At 41.8% G+C, this 18,710-nt stretch overlaps 1 protein-coding gene across 9 annotated transcripts in view; it reads right to left on the bottom strand.

The window, feature by feature from the left end:
- ANKHD1 (ankyrin repeat and KH domain containing 1) overlaps positions 1-18,710 on the bottom strand; it is a 122,710-nt gene that overhangs the window by 90,664 nt on the left and 13,336 nt on the right. For all 9 annotated transcript variants that reach the window (XM_077309513.1, XM_077309508.1, XM_077309509.1 and 6 more), the window contains exon 2: positions 7,837-7,990. In XM_077309513.1, coding sequence (XP_077165628.1) covers positions 7,837-7,990 — 154 coding nt within the window. The remainder of the gene's footprint in view (positions 1-7,836; positions 7,991-18,710) is intronic.

Below are 18,710 nucleotides of genomic sequence, written 5' to 3'. Positions count from 1 at the left end.
AGGAGGGTGAGTCCTCAATCAAACAAGAACTGTAGGACAGCCTTCCTAAAATGTACATCAGTTCTGGCTTTCGAGACCACAGCATAGTGTTTTATGAAAGTACTTTATCTTGATCAGGCAGCAGCTCTGCAGATATCATGCAGTGGAACATCCTGCAGGAACACAGCAGAAGACGCTTGTGCCCTCAGACTCAATGGACAAGGCAATAAAGCAGTCCTAAAGGCTTCTTGATGGCTGATACCACACAACTAGAAATGGACTGAGGTGAAACTTGCTGGCCCTTACATGGAACCAAGTAGCAGAGGGATTTCCGAAATGACTTGGTCCTACCTAAACAATAAAGAATAGCTCATTTTACCGCCCCGAGCCCCCGGGGAGGGCGGTATATAAATATAATAAATAAATAAATAATAAATAAATGTTATTTCCACATAGGATTGAGGGTTAGGAAATAAGGAGATGAGGCCCACCTCCTAGGATAAATGAGACTTAGAGACTACCTTGGGCAAAACTTCCAATCAGAAAGTAGAATTACATGAGAGGGAAAAACGTTCAGAAAGGGAGGGTCTACCCGAAGAAAAGTCCTCACCAGGAACACCATCTTTATTGAAAGGAAAGCTAAAGGAACTGATGCTAAAGGTTTAAAGGGGGGGCTTCATCAAAGCCTGAAGGACTATATTCATGGATCATTGGGTGGTGGGTGGTCAACAGGGAGAGAAAAGATTAAACCCTTCAAAAAGCACATTGAAAGCTTGTGTGCAAAGATGGAAACCCCTTGTACCTCAACATGGTAGGCTGCCAGCGTTGCCAAATGAACTGATAGAGAGGCCTGAATTAGCTAACTCCAAGAGGTTTTGCAACACCTGAGGTAAAGGCCACGTGAAAGGCATGCTCCAAACACCATTGTTCTAAACGACTCCATTTGAAGTGATAGTTACACCTAGCAGAGGACTTGCGAGAGTGGGAGAACCTGTCTCACATCCCTGGGGATTCTCCGCTGGATGGATCCTCCAGGCTGTAACATGGAGGCGACTTAGATCTGGATACCTCATAGAACCCACCATAAGGAGAGTCGGGTCCTGTGGGATTCGAATGAACTGGCTGTTCGCTAGTGATAGCAGCCTCAAAAAACAGGACTGACAAAGTTAAGGAGTGATTAAAATAACATCTGCCCTGTTTGACATGATCTTTGCTAAGACCATGGGAATAAGTGAGAGTGGGGGGAACGCATGAAACAGTATTCCGGTTCAGGCTAGATGGAAGGCGTCCCCCAGGGATCCTGGGTCTATCCCCCACAGAGAGCAGAATTCTGGGGACTTTGCAGACTACTGTCTTGAGAAAAGATCTGCGTGGGGTGTGCCCCAATGGCCAAACAGTTAGCCCAGGAACAGGTCACTCAGTATCCACTTGTAATTCTGAGTAAAGATGTGACTCAGCCTGTCTGCCCTGACATTCGGGGAACCAGCTATGTAGATAGCTTATAAATCCACGGAGAGTTGAAACATCTGCCAAACCCTCAGGGCCTTGTGGCATAGTCTGACTGAGTTAGTACCTCCCTGTTTGTTGATGTGAAATATTGCTGCAGTGTTCCGATCTTCAAAAAAGGGAGGAAGGATGACCCGGAAAACTACAGACCAGTGAGTCTGATCTCTGTTGTGGGTAAGATAATGGAGCAGATATTAAAGGGAGCGATCTGCAAACATCTGGAGGACAATATGGTGATCCAAGGAAGTCAGCATGGATTTGTCTCCAACAGGTCCTGTCAGACCAACCTGGTTTCCTTTTTTGACCAAGTGACAGGTTTTGCTGGATCGTGGAAATCCGGTTGATGTCGTTTACTTGGATTTTAGTAAAGCTTTTGATAAGGGTTCCCATGATGTTCTGATGGATAAATTGAAGGACTGCAATCTGGATTTTCAGATAGTTAGGTGGATAGGGAATTGGTTAGAGAACCGCACTCAAAGAGTTGTTGTCAATGGTGTTTCATCAGACTGGAGGGAGGTGAGAAGCGGGGTACCTCAGGGCTTGGTGCTTGGTCCGGTACTTTTAAACGTATTTATTAATGATCTAGATGAGGGGATGGAAGGACTACTCATCAAGTTTGCAGATGACACCAAATTGGGAGGACTGGCAAATATTCCAGAAGATAGAGACAGAGCTCAATGAGATCTGAACACAATGCAGAAAATGGGCAAATGAGAACAAGATGCAATTTAATAAAGATAAGTGTAAAGTTCTGCATCTGGGTCAGAAAAATGAAAAGCATGCCTACTGGATGGGGGATATGCTTCTAGGTAACACTGTGTGTGAACGAGACCTTGGGGTACTTGTGGATTGTAAACTAAACATGAGCAGGCAGTGTGATGCGGCAGTAAAAAAGGCGAATGCCATTTTGGGCTGTATCAACAGGGGCATCACATCAAAATCACAAGATGTCATAGTCCTATTGTATACGGCACTGGTCATACCACACTTGGAGTACTGTGTGCAGTTCTGGAGGCCTCACTTCAAGAAGGACGTAGATAAAATTGAAAGGGTACAGAGGAGAGTGACGAGGATGATCTGGGGCCAAGGGACCAAGCCCTATGAAGATAGGTTGAGGGACTTGGGAATGTTCAGCCTGGAGAAAAGGAGGTTGAGAGGGGACATGATAGCCTTCTTTAAGTATTTGAAAGGTTGTCATTTGGAGGAGGGCAGGATGCTGTTCCCGTTGGCTGCAGAGGAAAGGACACGCAGTAATGGGTTTAAACTACAAGTACAACGATATAGGCTAGATATCAGGAAAAAAATTTTCACAGTCAGAGTAGTTCAGCAGTGGAATAAGGCTGCCTAAGGAGGTGGTGAGCTCCCCCTCACTGGCAGTCTTCAAACAAAGGTTGGATACATTCTTTTCTTGGATGCTTTAGGATGCTTTGGGCTGATCCTGCATTGAGCAGGGGGTTGGAATAGATGGCCTGTATGGCCCCTTCCAACTCTTATGATTCTATGGAACTGTAAGGTTTTCAAAAACCTGGATAACTGAAAGGACTATAACCATACGTGTACTAGAATATAAGCGGCTGAGGATCTTATCCTTCAGTCTGGCATCAGGGGTTGAAACATCTAATTTTAAAGCCTTCGCCATGCGTAAAAGCTGTTCACTATACATCTAATAATCTTCTCCTGGAGAGATAGACATTGGGTCAGAGATTAATTGTCCAGGGAAGATTTGGAGCCCATCCCTGAACTGTCCTGACTTAACAGAACCGATCTCAGCCTGTCGGACCGTACCATGGAGGCGCTATCAAGAAATTCCAAAGAGGGATTGGGTTCATTCTCTTCCAAAGGGTGGTCTTCATATGCCCATTCGTGAGAGACTGATCAAGTATACATTCACTGATAGGCCTTCAGGTAAGAGAAGGAGGGGCTGATCGGTGCTGTGCTTGGGTTACTGAGGCGGTGTCATCCTCAAGCCCCAGTGCACATTCCCATACAAAGGAATGCCGGCGGGGTGGTGTCGCATGAGGAGGTCTAGGAACTGGAGCAGGATCCTTGCACACTGAAGAGGGTGGTCTAGAGGACCGAGATTTGTCCTTGTGTTTTAGCTTCCGAGTCTTCTTAGGGGCAGGCTAGGAAAGTAGACACTAATCAGCCGTGGCACCAGTTGGAACCAGTCGGCTATTGACCAAACCAAGGGTGGGCCCAACCTTGAAACCAATGGCGGCACAGAGGCAGACCTGGATGGTGTCGGCTCTGAAACGGCCTTAAGCAGGTGGGTCAGCTGAAAAATCTTTTCCCCAAAGCGCGGCTTTCAGCCTCGCAGCCCTGTCCAAGCACACTTTAGGTGTAAACTTCAGGCAAATGGCACATGTGTCCATTGCATGCGCTTCACCCAGGCAAGTAAGGTAACAATCATGGTATTACATTGTCCAGATTTCTTGAATACAGGTTTCAAAGCCATTATAATACAATTGATGAAAAATCAGCTGATGAGGAAAGGAGCTACTAGAAGGGACATCCAGTAATCACAGCAGCGAAAAGAGAACTAAGGAGGGGAGGCGCCCGCCCTGTAGTCAGGTGACCCGACTGGCGGGAAAATCTGTACATGCATGGGTGGGCGCCCTCTAGTGGAGCGTTTTAGCTAGGGAATGTTCTGGCTGGCAGGCCCGCATGTCTTACACAAGACAGATGATGAATTTAATGTTACGTATTTTTACTTGACATCCTATTACGGTAATAATCATGTTGTGAATGTATGAGACTACTTCTGTCCAAATATACATTTTCTTTTGTTTACTACACAATCTGTTTTCTAATTTTAGTTTTTCCCCTACATCTTAAGATAGCAAAATTTAAGATACATGCGCTAAAACAGCATAGGATGCAGCAGTATTCAGCTTTCCCCACACACATACACAAATTGGGTACATTTGTAATTCTGCTTTCAAATTGCATAAATATGCCAAATACTGTTTTTGTTATTTGTGTTATTAAAGCACTAAAAGTACTAAAATATGTATTGGTTTGATAAGAAAATAAGTATTGCATATAGCTTATGGTATAAAAATGTTCATTTTTAAAATGTTTGTGAATCTGTTATTATTTATTTGATTTTTAGTGATTAATTGATCTACCTAGCTTGCAGTTTTATAAGCACCAAAATTAACTTTCAGCTATATTAATGACAGCTAATTATACACACACAGGTTTTAGGTTCCAAATTTTAGAGACAAAGATGATGGGCATAAGCCTTAAAATTCCCATTTGCTTTTTAATTAACAGCTCCTGATAAATAAGCAATAATGAGGTCATTTTAACTTGTAATTGATGTTCCAACTGATCTTGCTGTTCGTTATGTCATTATCTATATGTACCCCAGGCTTTGTCAACCAGGATTTCATGAAACCCTGGAATTTTCTTGACAGCCCAAAAAGGGGGGAGTTAATTCATTTTAAAATATTTTATTTTTATTTAAAATATTTTATAAATACATTAAACATTTATCAGGTGATATGTCCATATATGGTCATGTTGACCCACCCACCCCAAATGGTCAAGGATGGGCCAGGAGGGGATGGGAAGGGGTGGGATTCCAGGAGGGCATGTAAACAGCTATGCTTCCCCACCATATTCTGTACGAATCTCTGAGGTTTCTTGAAATCTGAAGAATATTTCAGGGGCTACTCAATGATAAAAAAGTTGAGAAAGGCTGCTCTATCCAAATGTGACTTTAATGCATTATAGCCACCGTAGTGCAGGGTTCAACCAATTCTAGTTGAGCCTAAAAATTTCTATAGAGCCTAAAAATTTCATCTAGTATGTTCAGCAATAATTTTAGTATACTGTCCCCTGGAAATTCTCAACTGAAGTACAAAGCATAAGAAAAATTTGCTCTATGACATAAAAATACATGTGTATGAAGTTCCTGTCAATACCATTCAGTGCTGGCAAAATAATTCAATCTTTAACCAGTTGTATGCAATAGTATATCCTATATTTATTTAAAGAGAGATTTTAAAAGCAACAATGGGAATATGAGAAATTGGGAGAAGTTAGGGTCAGCGGTTATTTTTGAGGTGGTGACAACTAGGGTTACTGTAAATTTATGTACTACAACACTTTAGTCATAACTCTAATAAATTCACAAGAACTGAAGAAGTTAAGTTTTGTGACATCAGAAATTAAAAAATATGGTCATTAAAATATGTAACGCTCAAGGCTGAAAAATAACCTAAGCTCCTAAATTTTATGCTTGCCTCCTAGAGCTAAAGAAAATTTGTCAAGTAAATAAAATTGTATGGATTAGAATAGAATGGCAGATGCTGATGCTCAAAATTTGCTGGGTTTATGCATTAGTATGTTTATAACTGCATCTGTCAAGGGAGAAGTCATCTTCTTAAGGAATATTTCAGCTAATTATAACTAAGCTTCCATTTCACTGTTCTCTGACTGCAGGTGTCAGCCACTCTACTGTCAATATCATCCAACTCAAGCCTGTTAATTAGCTCACATGGTTCAGTTCGGCTATACTTGAACCCAAAAAAATAGCTGCTACTCTTTCAGCCAGTTATAGATCTAGGTAGTTTTCTGGCTATCCAAAATGACCAAACTCCCCAAGTCCTTAAAATACTTGGGATTTTTCAGGATTGCCAAACAGTCACAGTTAAAGGGTGTTTAAAGGGCTCAGAGTCTCTTTAAATGTGTATCAAGTGAAGCACTAAGCATCTTCAGAGTACGTGGCTTGGAGAAGATTAAACAGAGAATGGGGATGCCTTCTCTGGATGCCCATAGATCTGGACCCCGGTCCCATCTTTTTGAAACTTGGGGATGTTTTTGAGGAGAGGCACAGCAGCTGTGATGCAAATTTGGTGCCTCTACTAAAAAAAACAAAAAAAACAGACTCTGCAAGCCCCAGATATCTCTGGATCAATTTCCCATTATTATTGACTACAATGGTCCCCATAGGTTACAATGGAGCCAATTTATTTTAAAAAAATCAGGAGTTTCCAAAAATCCAGAATCCAAATACCATGCCAATATTGAGATAAAAAAAACCTGAGTTGTTCTTTGGGGGGGGGGGGTTAATATTCAAAGTTCCATGAATGTGTTATTGATTAGGTAGGCTGGGAGGTTATATCCAACCTGAAGCTAATCGGCAGAAACTGCCGCCAGTGCAGAGTACAATAAACCAGGACGATGATCCAGATGAGGGACCCTCGACGGCATGGTCTCGACCCCAGATCCAGGCAAGCAAGAGAGGATTGTGACCCTTGACCTCATCCTGGCTGGGGAGGAAGAGAGTCACTGATGCCCAACTCCCCTAGCCTCAGGTAAGCAGGGATCTCCTGGGCTGCGAATGGACATGCCTGACAGGTAGCAGGCGTTTGAAGATTATTCGTTGCTCCACGTGGAATGGGCAGGGCAGGGATGCCTATCCCTCTGGCTCCGCTGCCTTTACCCAACATATACCCTTTACAACTCTATTCCTCCTGTGCTGCAAAAAGACCTTTGTATTATGTTCAAGAATTTGTATGTTTAAGCTGCAAGATAGCTTTGCTATTTTGTGCAATAAAACTGCCACAGACCTATATGCTTTGATTTAAATAAGTTTCTTGAATTTCTTTAATTAGGCAATTTTTGCTTTATGTGTGAGTTACACAGGGAGTGATAGAGATCAAATCCAGGAACGGCTTGATTAAGTTACTATACCAAGGCAGGGCCAGGCTTGACAGTGTATAACATACACAATACAAATACACATATAGACTTCATATTCAACATGTTACTCCTGCCAGAATCTGGTGCAAATCTGTTCCAAGTATAAGTTTGAAAGACAATATTCTTTGCTTTCCTAGTGTTAATATAACTTGAAAGTTAAGATTATCTATGTCCTGTTTTGTTTAATTCTTAACTTACTTCCTAAGTGTTTTAACTTCCATACTGCATATTTCTCCAAGTAACAACACCAATTCATTTTCTTGATATTGCCACCAACTATGAGTTACTTCTACCTAGACATGAACCTTCATGTTAACCTACTTATATTCTATAATTTTACAAGCCTTTATCACATTTTTACAGAATAAATTTCAGGTAATTTCAAGAGTAGTATTGTGATGTCCCAAACTAATTTCCATATGATTTGAATTCACAATTTCTGCTACTGTGTTCTGCTTTTACAGAAGCAATTTCCTTCTTCCAGAGGTCCCTTCCATCAGCAAAAGCACCCTTCTGCTGACGGACAAGAACCCTTGGATACAATCCCACGCTTTCAATGTGAAGCTTCCGGTTCCTACATGATCATACAGTGTACTCTTCCCTCCTCTAAAAAGATTTCACATAATTTAAAAAGACTACCTGCTGCTTCCAGCAAGGCTTCTAGTCTTGCTTGAGTTTCTGGATCCACTGTTCGGAGGTCCGCCCCTTCAGCAGCACTTGACAAAAATATCTCTGACGTTGTTTTGAGCACCGGGTTATCCAGATCTTCTTGGTCCAAAATAAATGATTCAACCTACATAGAGAAATAAATTATTTCTGATGAATTTTAACCATCTATTCTAAATCACAGTAAAGTTGGAAGTGTTGCACTAAGGCTGTATATTTGATAGCTGATACATGGATTTGATTTCCAGAACAAATATTAACGCTTGAAATTTTAAATCTTAGTGGATTTTTATCCTTCAGCTCAAAATGGGGGGGGGGGGGCTTCTTAGAACAAATGATGCATCTTTATCCAGAATAGCAAGAAGATAATTCATATTTCCACGTTCAGGGCATCCAGTCATTAACGAGAATGGAATTATTTTAAGCAATAAACATTACATTTGGCCATTCTGTGATAAGAGTACAATTGATGAGACCAGTTTCACAACTCAAGTTTGAACACTCCTAATTTACATATTAAATCTGTTTCAGCAGCCTGCAAGATCTATAGAAGCTAGCACAATTAAAGCAAGCAAATAATTCAGAATGTGTAAAGGTCAAAGGCTACCACTTTGAGGCAGGACATACCAGAAATGAGTTTTGAGAACAGACTGTTTTCACTGCTACTTTGGAAAAGGGACAGATATCAGTGAGAAAGAAAACAGGTATCCTCCTTCAGAGATGCCTTTGATGACTGCTTTTGGAGAACTACTGCTACTTCAAAAATCTCTTCCCCATATGACAACAATGGTTTTTGAGTCTACATTACAGTCACTGGAGAAGGGCAACAGAAGAGCATTTGCTCTGCATGCAGAAAGTCTCAGATTCAATCTAAGGCATTTCTAGTTAAAAGAACCAGATAGTAGGTGATGTGAATGAATGTGAGACCCTCAGAGTGTAGACAAATGGCTTGATTCAATGTAAGGCAGCTCCATATATGTTCATTAGGAAGGGAAGAGTTACCAACAAAAAAAAGGTGAGGATGTATAAGTGAAAATTCTGGGGGGATACTGTGAATAGCGTTTTTAAACAAACATTACGAAAACAGACATCTTCCAACAGTAAAAGGTGCTTGCATTTTTTGTTTCGCTGCATGCAGACTTTTGTCTACACATTCTAACATTTCCCTTGAGGTTAAAGCCCAATCATTTTAACAGAAATCACCCTAGCCTATTTCAGATGGAAGGAATAGTACATTTCTTGCAATGTATTTACAAATGAACTTTGACTTTCAATAGGAAGATTACCTGCTGTCTGCTAAAAGATGAAGGAGATTCCCCAGTGCCAGACCCTAGGACACCTGGGTACAGATTGGGGGGGGGGTAGTAAGTTTTGTACAAGTGAGGCTGTAAAGCAAACAGCACTGTTCATGGCCAAGTAAAATCCAGGTACTCCTAACACTGAAGATCTTCTGGCTTCAGAACAGGAAATTCCTTTTTAAAAACTAGCTTTGAGTATTTGAAGGTGGCAAGCTGATGACCATAAACGTAATTCTGAATGCCTTGCCTTGAATACAAATTTGAAAATAAAAATAAAAAGTTTAACCATGTAATAATCATTACCATTTTGTGCCTAAGAACTGTGAAAAGGACATACACTGTTAAATTAGATGGAAGCCCTGTTGGCATGAAGGAACGCCTTCCTATATTCAACAGGAACTATTTCTCTGATTTGCTTTGAAAGAACCTGTTATCTTGTCATGACAATAATAAAGCATCTTTTAATCAAATCTGTTTCTGAAGCTGAAGTTCCAAAGCAAGTCTTTGTCTATTCCTTGCAGGACACTCTGCAGCCAACTGTCTCTACCACTGCATAAAATCCTTCACAGGTACAATGGACGGATTTCAATTTCACATACAGCATATTGTCACCAATTCTGGGTTTCAGAAGGGATATTATAGATTTGCTAATATGTGAGCTAAACAAGTTTTTATTCTTCCAAGTAGTATATTGTACAAATTTCTCCAAGTAATCTGGGAGGGTATATATATATATATATGTATATATGCTGCTTGCTTAAAATCTTCTTTCTCCCAGTATCACCACATATGTACACCCCTCTTTTCCATCATAAGCTGTAGTGAGGATTTCAATGCAGGTGAAGGGTAAAGGAAATCTCAGTGACATTGTATTTGAGGAAGTGTGTGTGCACACGAAAGCTCATACCTTGAATAAATCTTGGTTGGTCTTCAAGGTGCCACTGGATTCAATATTTGTTCCAGTGATTCTTAATACCCCTCCAGTTCTATGGTCCTTCAATATGTATGGCATGGATTTCTCCTCTCACCACAACAGGAAATGTGATTTCTACTCTCAACCCTAAAGGTGGTGTTAGGACAACATCAGTACAAAAAAAACCCCTGATGTGCACCTGCATTTCCCTAATACCTTTAGGTAACGCAAGATAAATTTTTGCTAGAAATAAGTGGTGATGACAAGTACAGCACTGGAGAAGAACTCAATGTCAGTCAGAAGAAAGGAATGGGTCACAGGATTGTAACAGGCAGACCACCACTGGTTACACACCAAGAAGGGTCCTTCTCCTCTGAGGCTAGGAGGACATCTTAGTGAGTGTTACCCACTTCTCTTTGACATGCAGGACAAACTGAATTTCCTGTCTCTTGGCTGAGAGCACCTATCGCCAATCTGAATACTCTGAGAGCAATAATAAATTTTACTATTATACTGAATCCAGTAACAACAAGAAGAAAGAAGGTAATACAGAAGGTAAAACAGGAAGTACTTAAAACAACAGGAGTTCTGAAATGAGACTTTCCAACAGGCAATGTAGGCCCTGGCCTTACCGCCAAATACTGAATCAATAAAGCCTTTCTTCTCATTCAGGATATATCTGGGTACACTTATTAGTTGACCCCCTTTCTTTAGAGTGCTGATGTAAGGGACCCCAAAGTTACAGAGGGACAAGATGTCCTCTTAGCCTCAGAAGAAAAGGACCCTTCTCAGTGAGCAACCCATGGTCATTCTTCCTCTGATTCAGGAGGACATCTTGGTAGAACTAACAAGAGCAGTATCTTTTATTAGGGAGGGTAAACCATACCAGTCCATCACATATTGCAATACTCTGCACCCGAAAACTGCATCCGCTGCTGCAAATTTGTCATTCTTACAATGCCACACAAATGTCAACGGAGTCGACCACATGGCAGCCTTACAGACCTCCTCAAACAAAGGCACTCATTGCCCACTGAGCATCTGAGAGAATGGGTGGTAATCACCACCAGAATCACCTTTCCCTAGGATTGATAAGCCTTGACAATGCAGGAATGAAGGTCCCTGCTGATGGCAGTCCTGGGCATGGCCTTGCCCGTGTCTGATGGGGACACTGACATGGAGAGGCTCTCAGAATTCCTGAGATCGCTGGTATATAGGTTTTTAACACTCTTCATACATCCAGCTTACGCCAGAGTTTCTCCTTAGTCAAAGCTGGACGAAGGAAGAACAAAGGCATATTAAACTGTTGCAATACATAAAATCTAAAATAAGCCTTGGATCTAAATAGGGGATTGGTTCTTAATACAAATTTGTATCTATGGAAAATACAGAGATCCTTGTAGACTCATAGGGCACCTAACTCACATACCCTCCTGGACAACATGATGGCCACTAAAACCGGTTTTCATATTCAACTGAGTCAAGGAAATGGACTTGATAGATCCAAAAGGGTCTTTCATTAAGGCTGACAACAGACACTAAGCTTCCAAGTGGAAAAGTGATGAGTAGAGAATTCTCCTGACATAGCCGTACCCTTGAGTAAATGAACAATGTGAATGCGTCTAGAGAGAACAACACTTGCCCTTTTAAGGAAAGGACTGTGGACAAAGCCACAACTTGTCTCCGTAGTGTCCCAGATCTATGGCCAGCTTTGATGCTGTCTTGTTGAAAATCTAGAATGCACCTGATATTAAGAGCAGTAGGGTTCATTGCTTTTGTCCTGCACCATCTAATGAATGCCTTCCAGGAACAATTATAGATTTTTAAAATAGATTGTTGTCTTGAAGTCATTATAGTAACTGTGGTTGCTGAACTGTAATCTTTGTCCCTCAGAGTCAAACTTTTAGTAGCCTTGCCGTCAAATTCCACCAGCCTGGACAAGGATTCAATAGGAGACCCTGATCAAGTCCAGAGAGTCTAGAGCATGAGGTGTGAAGAATCTGCCATCTGGAAAATCGCCAAGAACTACGGTTATCTTGGCCACCAAGGTGCCACCAGAATTACTTCTGCCTTCAGCAGTTTGACCCTTCTCAAGAGTCTTGGGAGCACTGGAACCAGAGGGCTGTCAAGGCATAAGCGAGTTCTGCCATGGCATGACGAAAGCAGAACCTGGGCACCTGATGAATAAGATCCAACGTACACAAGAGCATGATCAGCATTCCAAAGTGAGATGTGATCAGAAGGAATGCCTCCCAGTTCAGCGCCCTTTCTGCCTCCTGAATCACCTGTTGGCTGAGCCAGTCAGCATGAGTGTTGAGTACCCCATTATATGATTTGCTATCAATGAGACAAAATGTTTGTCCACCCAGGCCAGAATTATCCAGTCTTCTGACTGGAGTCTGCCTGATCTTGAGCCACCCTGGTGCTTGATGTAGTCCTTCACCGCCATGTTGTTGGTACAAATGACCACATGAGAACCAGCTATCTGTGACTGTGAGAACTTCAGAGCTAGGAAGATTGGCTTTATTTCCACCACACTGATGGGAAATGCCCCTTCTGCTTTTGACCAATAGCCCTGAGCAGGACTGAGGTTTATAGAGCTCCCTAGACCTTCAGGCTTGCATCCATAAAGATCTGTTGAGATGAGAAGATGAGGAATGGCTTGCCCCAACTTAGGTTGACCTTGGACTTCTACCATCTCAGACTGAATTTGACATGATGAGCCAATGTAACAGGAACATCTATCATGTCTGAGATCTTTTCCTGGAGGGGACGCAACTCCTGCCGTAGGGGCAAGCATGAGTGCAACCCCATTGATCCTGAGTTTGACACCACCAATCCCATTATATATGGCAGTTGCAACAACAAAGAATGCTTGGCCTTGATGACCGCCATTGTGTTTTGCACGGTCTTGTTGATCTTTTGAGGAACGGAGGATAGATGAGTTGTGTCTATAAGCACTCCTAAGTGCTCTAGGCGCTGTGAGGGAACTAGTGAAATCTTTCCCTTGTTTACCAAAAAAACCAAAAGACACTAGCATCTGCACTGCTCTTTGGGTATACTGGATATATAGAGGGAGGAGCCCTTTATGAGTAAATTGTCTAAAAACAGGTGGCTGTGAATTCCTTCTTGACGAAGAAGAGCCACCACATTCACAGTATTTTCATGAAGGCTCTTGGGGCTATTGACAAACCAAAGGGTACTTGTACTGAAAGGGCCACTGCCCGCAACACACTGAAATGTACACTGCATCTATGGACATGACAAGTAGGAAGCTAGAGTCCCTCATCTCTGAATCCAAAGGAAGGGACCAATTTGTTTCTTGAGGCATCTTCCTACACCACAGGCACATCCCTAGACACCATAGTTTTTGCAGCCACTGCAGACACAGTGGCCAGATGACTGCTTTGACTGAAGGTCTGGCTGACAGATCCCCATTCGAAGACCACTGTCACAGCATATCTCTTCGAATGGTATAGGTTTTTGGGGAGGCGTTAGATAGAATGCTCATAGAAACCTGGAACAAAAAAAAGGTTCATCTACTCCACATTCGCAGAGACGGTAAGCCCTTTCCCTCCACCTTCCGGACTAATCACTCTACCCAGGTACAGACTGGAATGTAGAAGAGGTTCCTGGAGTCAGTTTAAGCAAGGCTTCTGCAGAGATTCCTGATATCAGAGGTCCCAACAACCCAGATTTGATCTCTTTGAAGTAATAAATCCCCCATGGCATGACTCACCACTCTCTCTAGTGGGAGGTTGCTTGGTGCCATTTCAGGAGGCTTGTAGTGATCGCAGAATTGACTCTTGGGCTCAAGAGGTTGTTCTCCAGAGGTTGTTCTCCACAACTACAAGATAGAATTCAGTCATATCTCCCTGGACTAATTTTTTCAGTCACCAGTAATCAAACAGCCCTTAAAATTACAGAGAACTCTTCAGGCCATAGAACACCTTTTGGCTATAAGATCCAAAGAGCCTGTTCATTCACTAGAACAAGAGTCAAGTATTTATTCCCTGCTTTTCGGTTCCCAAGAGGAACAGGGGCTGGAATGCCATTTTAGATCTAAACAGATCTGAACATACTAAAATATTTCTGTATGAAAACACTTCGATCCTTAGTCAAGGCCCTCCAACAAGGTGAGTTCCTCACGTCTCTAGATCTCCAGGAGATGTATCTCTAAATTCCTACACCATGCCAATACTGCCCTTGAAACTACAGAAGCTGTAGTAGATGCCCTAATAGTCATAGCCATGGCCTCATTTGTCTTTTGTAGGGCCACATCTTACTTTCTGTCCATAATGTCTCTAAGGTAGCCTTCTCAATCCTCAGATGGCAGGCCGCATCTGACTTTCTATCCATAATATCTCTAAGCCAACTTTCTCCGTCCTCAGTCACCAGACTAGGCGATTGTAAATGTAGAAAACTGGACCATCAATAGCTGGTATCTGCAACATAGTCAGGAAGGGAACTGCTTTGTCATTAAACATTTTCCCACTTAGTCTAATCTTCCTTTTGGAGGATTCAGGCACTTTTTTTTCTGAGTGCATTCTCAGAAAAAAATCCCCACTACTCTTGGCACCATAATACCTGCATGTCTCCTTGGTGGAGGCTTTAGTTGGTACAGATTGCTTTAATTTAAGAACAGCAAAGGATTTAGTCAAAAGAAACTGAGTCGTTTGCACTGAAAAACCATTCTGTTTGCTGGGGCACTTGAATAGGTTCAACCTCCTTTCCGCCTGTAATGAACTTCTCTTATCTCTCCCTAGAATCTACCTCCTCTTCAGAGGAATCAGACTGCCTGAGGGTTCAGTGACCCTTCTTTTGTGTTGCCTTGGTGGGCCATCTGCCCTGATAACAAGCAGGGAGGCACACCTTGCCCCTTCTCGGGGGTTGGGAAGTTGAATGGGAATAGGCCTTCCTATGGACCACAAGCATATACTGTGAACAGAACTTAACTATTTCAGCCTACATGGAGTTATGAAAATAAACAAAAAATCCAAGAGGTAAATTAAACTGGTCTGAAGTGGTCACAACATTACCAACCTCTGATGAATCAGATAAGCCCTCAATGTCTTGGTTTCCAGACGATTGCAGCCTCTCCAGGCCGGCCAGCCTCTTGTAACATGTGTGGCTGCCTCCCATATGAGAGCTCCCTCCTGTAGCCACAGAGTCAGCTGGTCATACCACAGCTTTTTGGCAGTCTTTTTATCTTTGGAGCATGCTTCTTGCTCCTGCAGCTTCCAGACTGGAATTCTGCTAGTTGCCGCCAGAGGCGTCCCTGAGCTCTACTAGCACTTCAGGGACTACTGGCATCTTCAGACGAGAAAGTGTTGTTATGCCTCCTCTCCTCCATGCCACAATTGGCAATGGGCACCTAAAATGGCAGTCAGTCATGAGAACACACTGCGTAACTTATCCCTTGCTCTTGATCTGAGAGCAGAAGAAAAGCAAAGGAAGAAAAAAAAAAAGAGGGGGGGAGAAACTGGCTAGAAGGTACAGGGAGAAGGCTGGATGAGAAATAGAAAGTAGAAAGTAAGCTGAAATCAGAGGGAAGTAAAGAGATGCTTAGTCCAACTGCTGTTCCTCTCAAGTCAGGAAGAAGACTGGAGGAGGGCACTTCCCACTAGGAGACAGGAAGTTCAATTTGTCCTGCCTCCCTCGAAGAGAGGTAGGAAGCACCCACCAAGATGACTCAGACACAGAATGACCACTTTAAGCCCGTACATACAGATGAGCCGATAGTCATCAAAGCCCTCACTGCCCAATTCTACATTCTCAATCCAGGTTTCTACAATACCTTTTATATCACCAATAGGGCTAATCCTGCGTTGAGCAGGGGGTTGGACTAGATGGCCTGTATGGCCCCTTCCAACTCTATGATTCTATGATTCTATGAATACATTCAGAGAGCAATCCTAAACAGGTTCCTCTTAATCCTTCTCCAGTCTAGTCAATGGGACTTACATCCAGGAAAAGGTCTGTAGGATTGCACTGTCAATTGCCTATGGGGCTGTGAATCATGCAGGCTGTAATTTCTTCAGAGTCCCTGGAAACAGATTACCCAAAAGGCATTCCAGACTCTACATGTATTGTTAAACATGAAGAAGAATCAGTAAACTCCCAGGAAAGTAGAGGTAAACAATTAAGTTGGAATATGTATAGGCTTTCAAAAGAAGAAATCTGCTTTCTTGGCCAACTGAAAATAAAGGATGGATCTGAGTTTAAAATAAAGTGGAGTAAAAATACTTTTGAGTATTTAATTTTCAAATTACATTGACTGACTTCTCTACCTCAGTTCGATTTTGCTAAAATGCCAGAATACAAAGAAAAGTGGTTCAAAGGCCTTTTCTTCCCAGGATATTCAGCTGTACAATAGTAAACAATGTCCCCAAAGTAGAATCACTTACATTTTTTCTCTCTCTGTAAATAGAAAAATCACACAGCAGAAGAATGATCCCAGAAATCTCTCTCTTCTGCCAATGGGGTAGTTTTTTCCGTAGCCTATCTACTTGGATAGGAAAAAACAGCCTATGAATTTTTTCCTAAATGATACTCCAGGAAACCCTTTTAAGGCACTCTCTAGATATACAGCCATTCACAACAAACTGATGACCAGTTCTATCAGTATCAGCCCCACCTACCTCACATTAGAGGTACATTTTTGGGTTGGAAAATATTCATTCAATTTATAGATCACCCCTCACTGTGGTGTTTTGCGGTGACGTACATCAAACACTAGAACAAGTACATTTAGAACATGCCAAGCTATATGAACATGTATAACAACAAACAATATGACCAATAGTGAACATGGATAGTCTGGTGGTTGTTGAAATGTGGAGGCTTTGCACATAGGGTAACTGATTGCAATAGATCAGGTCAGAAGGGAGTGACTACAACTGCGTAGCATTTTAGGATGGGATGTGTGTGATGTCAGAACTGCTTGACAAGGGGATGGATTGAGGGAGGCCCCTGTCATCTGTCTCAACCGAAAGTCTGACTGAAGAGCTCCATTTAGCAGGCCCTATGGAACTATTTGAATTTGAATATATTCAAAATCAGAAAAAAAACTATAAATTATTAATTTTAAAGGTTTTAGATGCTTGTCTTTAAAGAAGAAGAAGAAGAATTGGTTCTTATATGCCACTTTTCCCTACTCAAAGGAGGCTCAAAGCAGCTTACAGTCGCCTTCCCATTCCTCTCCCCACAACAGACACCCTGTGGGGTGGGTGAGGCTGAGAGAGCCCTGATATTACTGCTCAGTCAGAACAGTTTTATCAGTGCTGTGGCGAGTCCAAGGTCACCCAGCTGGTTGCATGTGGGGAAGCGCAGAATCGAACCTGGCATGCCAGATTAGAAGTCCTCACTCCTAACCACTACACCAAACTGGCTCTCATGGAAGTGTTCCTTAGCTCCCTAGTATTTTCTGCAATTATTTTATTGTGTCTCTTGTAGATCCACAGAAGTACAAAGTTAATCTATTACTACATCAGATGGTTTTGTGGCATGTGCATGATATATTTTCATCCAGTGCTTATATGTTAACTTTACATAATTTGATGCCAAAAGTTAATGTATTCGTTAAGGTACTTTAATGGCTCCAATATTCAACAAAATCGAACCTTTAAAACAAATAATGAAATAATGATTATCTGGTAGACCCACCTATTGTGGTTGTAGGAGTGTTACTGTCTACATATTACACTATTTGTTTACTGCTGAAATTGTTTTTTTGTTTTCTACTTTCAAGTTTAATTGATTTCCTGCTTCTCACATGATAAATTAAATTAACATATACATGTTAAGTCAACATACAATGTAGCAGTCTACAGCTGACTCAATACTGGGTATAATTCCATGCCTATGAGGATTGGGATTAGACATGAGTACCATCAGTATCCCCTCTCCACTTGCTAAGGGGGAATGGGTAGTTGATTAGCCGCTCTTGCCAGGTAGTCATTAATATTGACATGTTAATTGGTTTTAATGTATTTTATGGGGTTTATACTGTTGTAACCCGCCACGAGCCGCAAGGGAGTGGCGGGAAATAAATTCAATAATAATAATAATAATAATAATAATAATAATAATAATATGTCAAACAGCACAATTTTATATTCTATATTTAAATAAATAAATTATACACTTGTGCTGTTAAATCTTTGTTTAGTTTTGACAGGAAAGTAAGTACTATAGATCACTTACACCCAAAATTTCATTCCCACCTCCAAAAAAAATTAAAAATGAGGATACAAGACATTTCTGCAGCTTCAAAATTTTTGGAAACTATGCATAATCTCAGCCCACCCACAGAGACTTATGGATTCTACTGGATTCCCGAAAGCTATGCAGGACCCAATGCCTCCTGGTGATTCGCTAGATGGACAGGTCAAGTATTGGCATAGCTGATGTCAGCCATCATCAATGTAATCACTCCCTAACAGCCTCTGCAACCCTGTTTCAAATGAGCCCCCTGGTATATGGTGGAGCTGTGTGAGAAAAAATGGGAACTAGAACAAGTTTGGAGGAAGACTCATGACAAGGCATCAAGAACATAGGATGCTTATGAAAGCCTGAGACGGCAGTGAAGGATGTGAAGATTCTACACAGCCTCCATTGCATCTGCTAGCTCACAC

This window comes from Paroedura picta, chromosome 14 (genome assembly GCF_049243985.1).
Source record: "Paroedura picta isolate Pp20150507F chromosome 14, Ppicta_v3.0, whole genome shotgun sequence".
In the NCBI taxonomy this organism is placed as follows: Eukaryota; Metazoa; Chordata; class Lepidosauria; order Squamata; family Gekkonidae; genus Paroedura; species Paroedura picta.
This window is presented reverse-complemented; position numbering and strand designations above follow the sequence as displayed.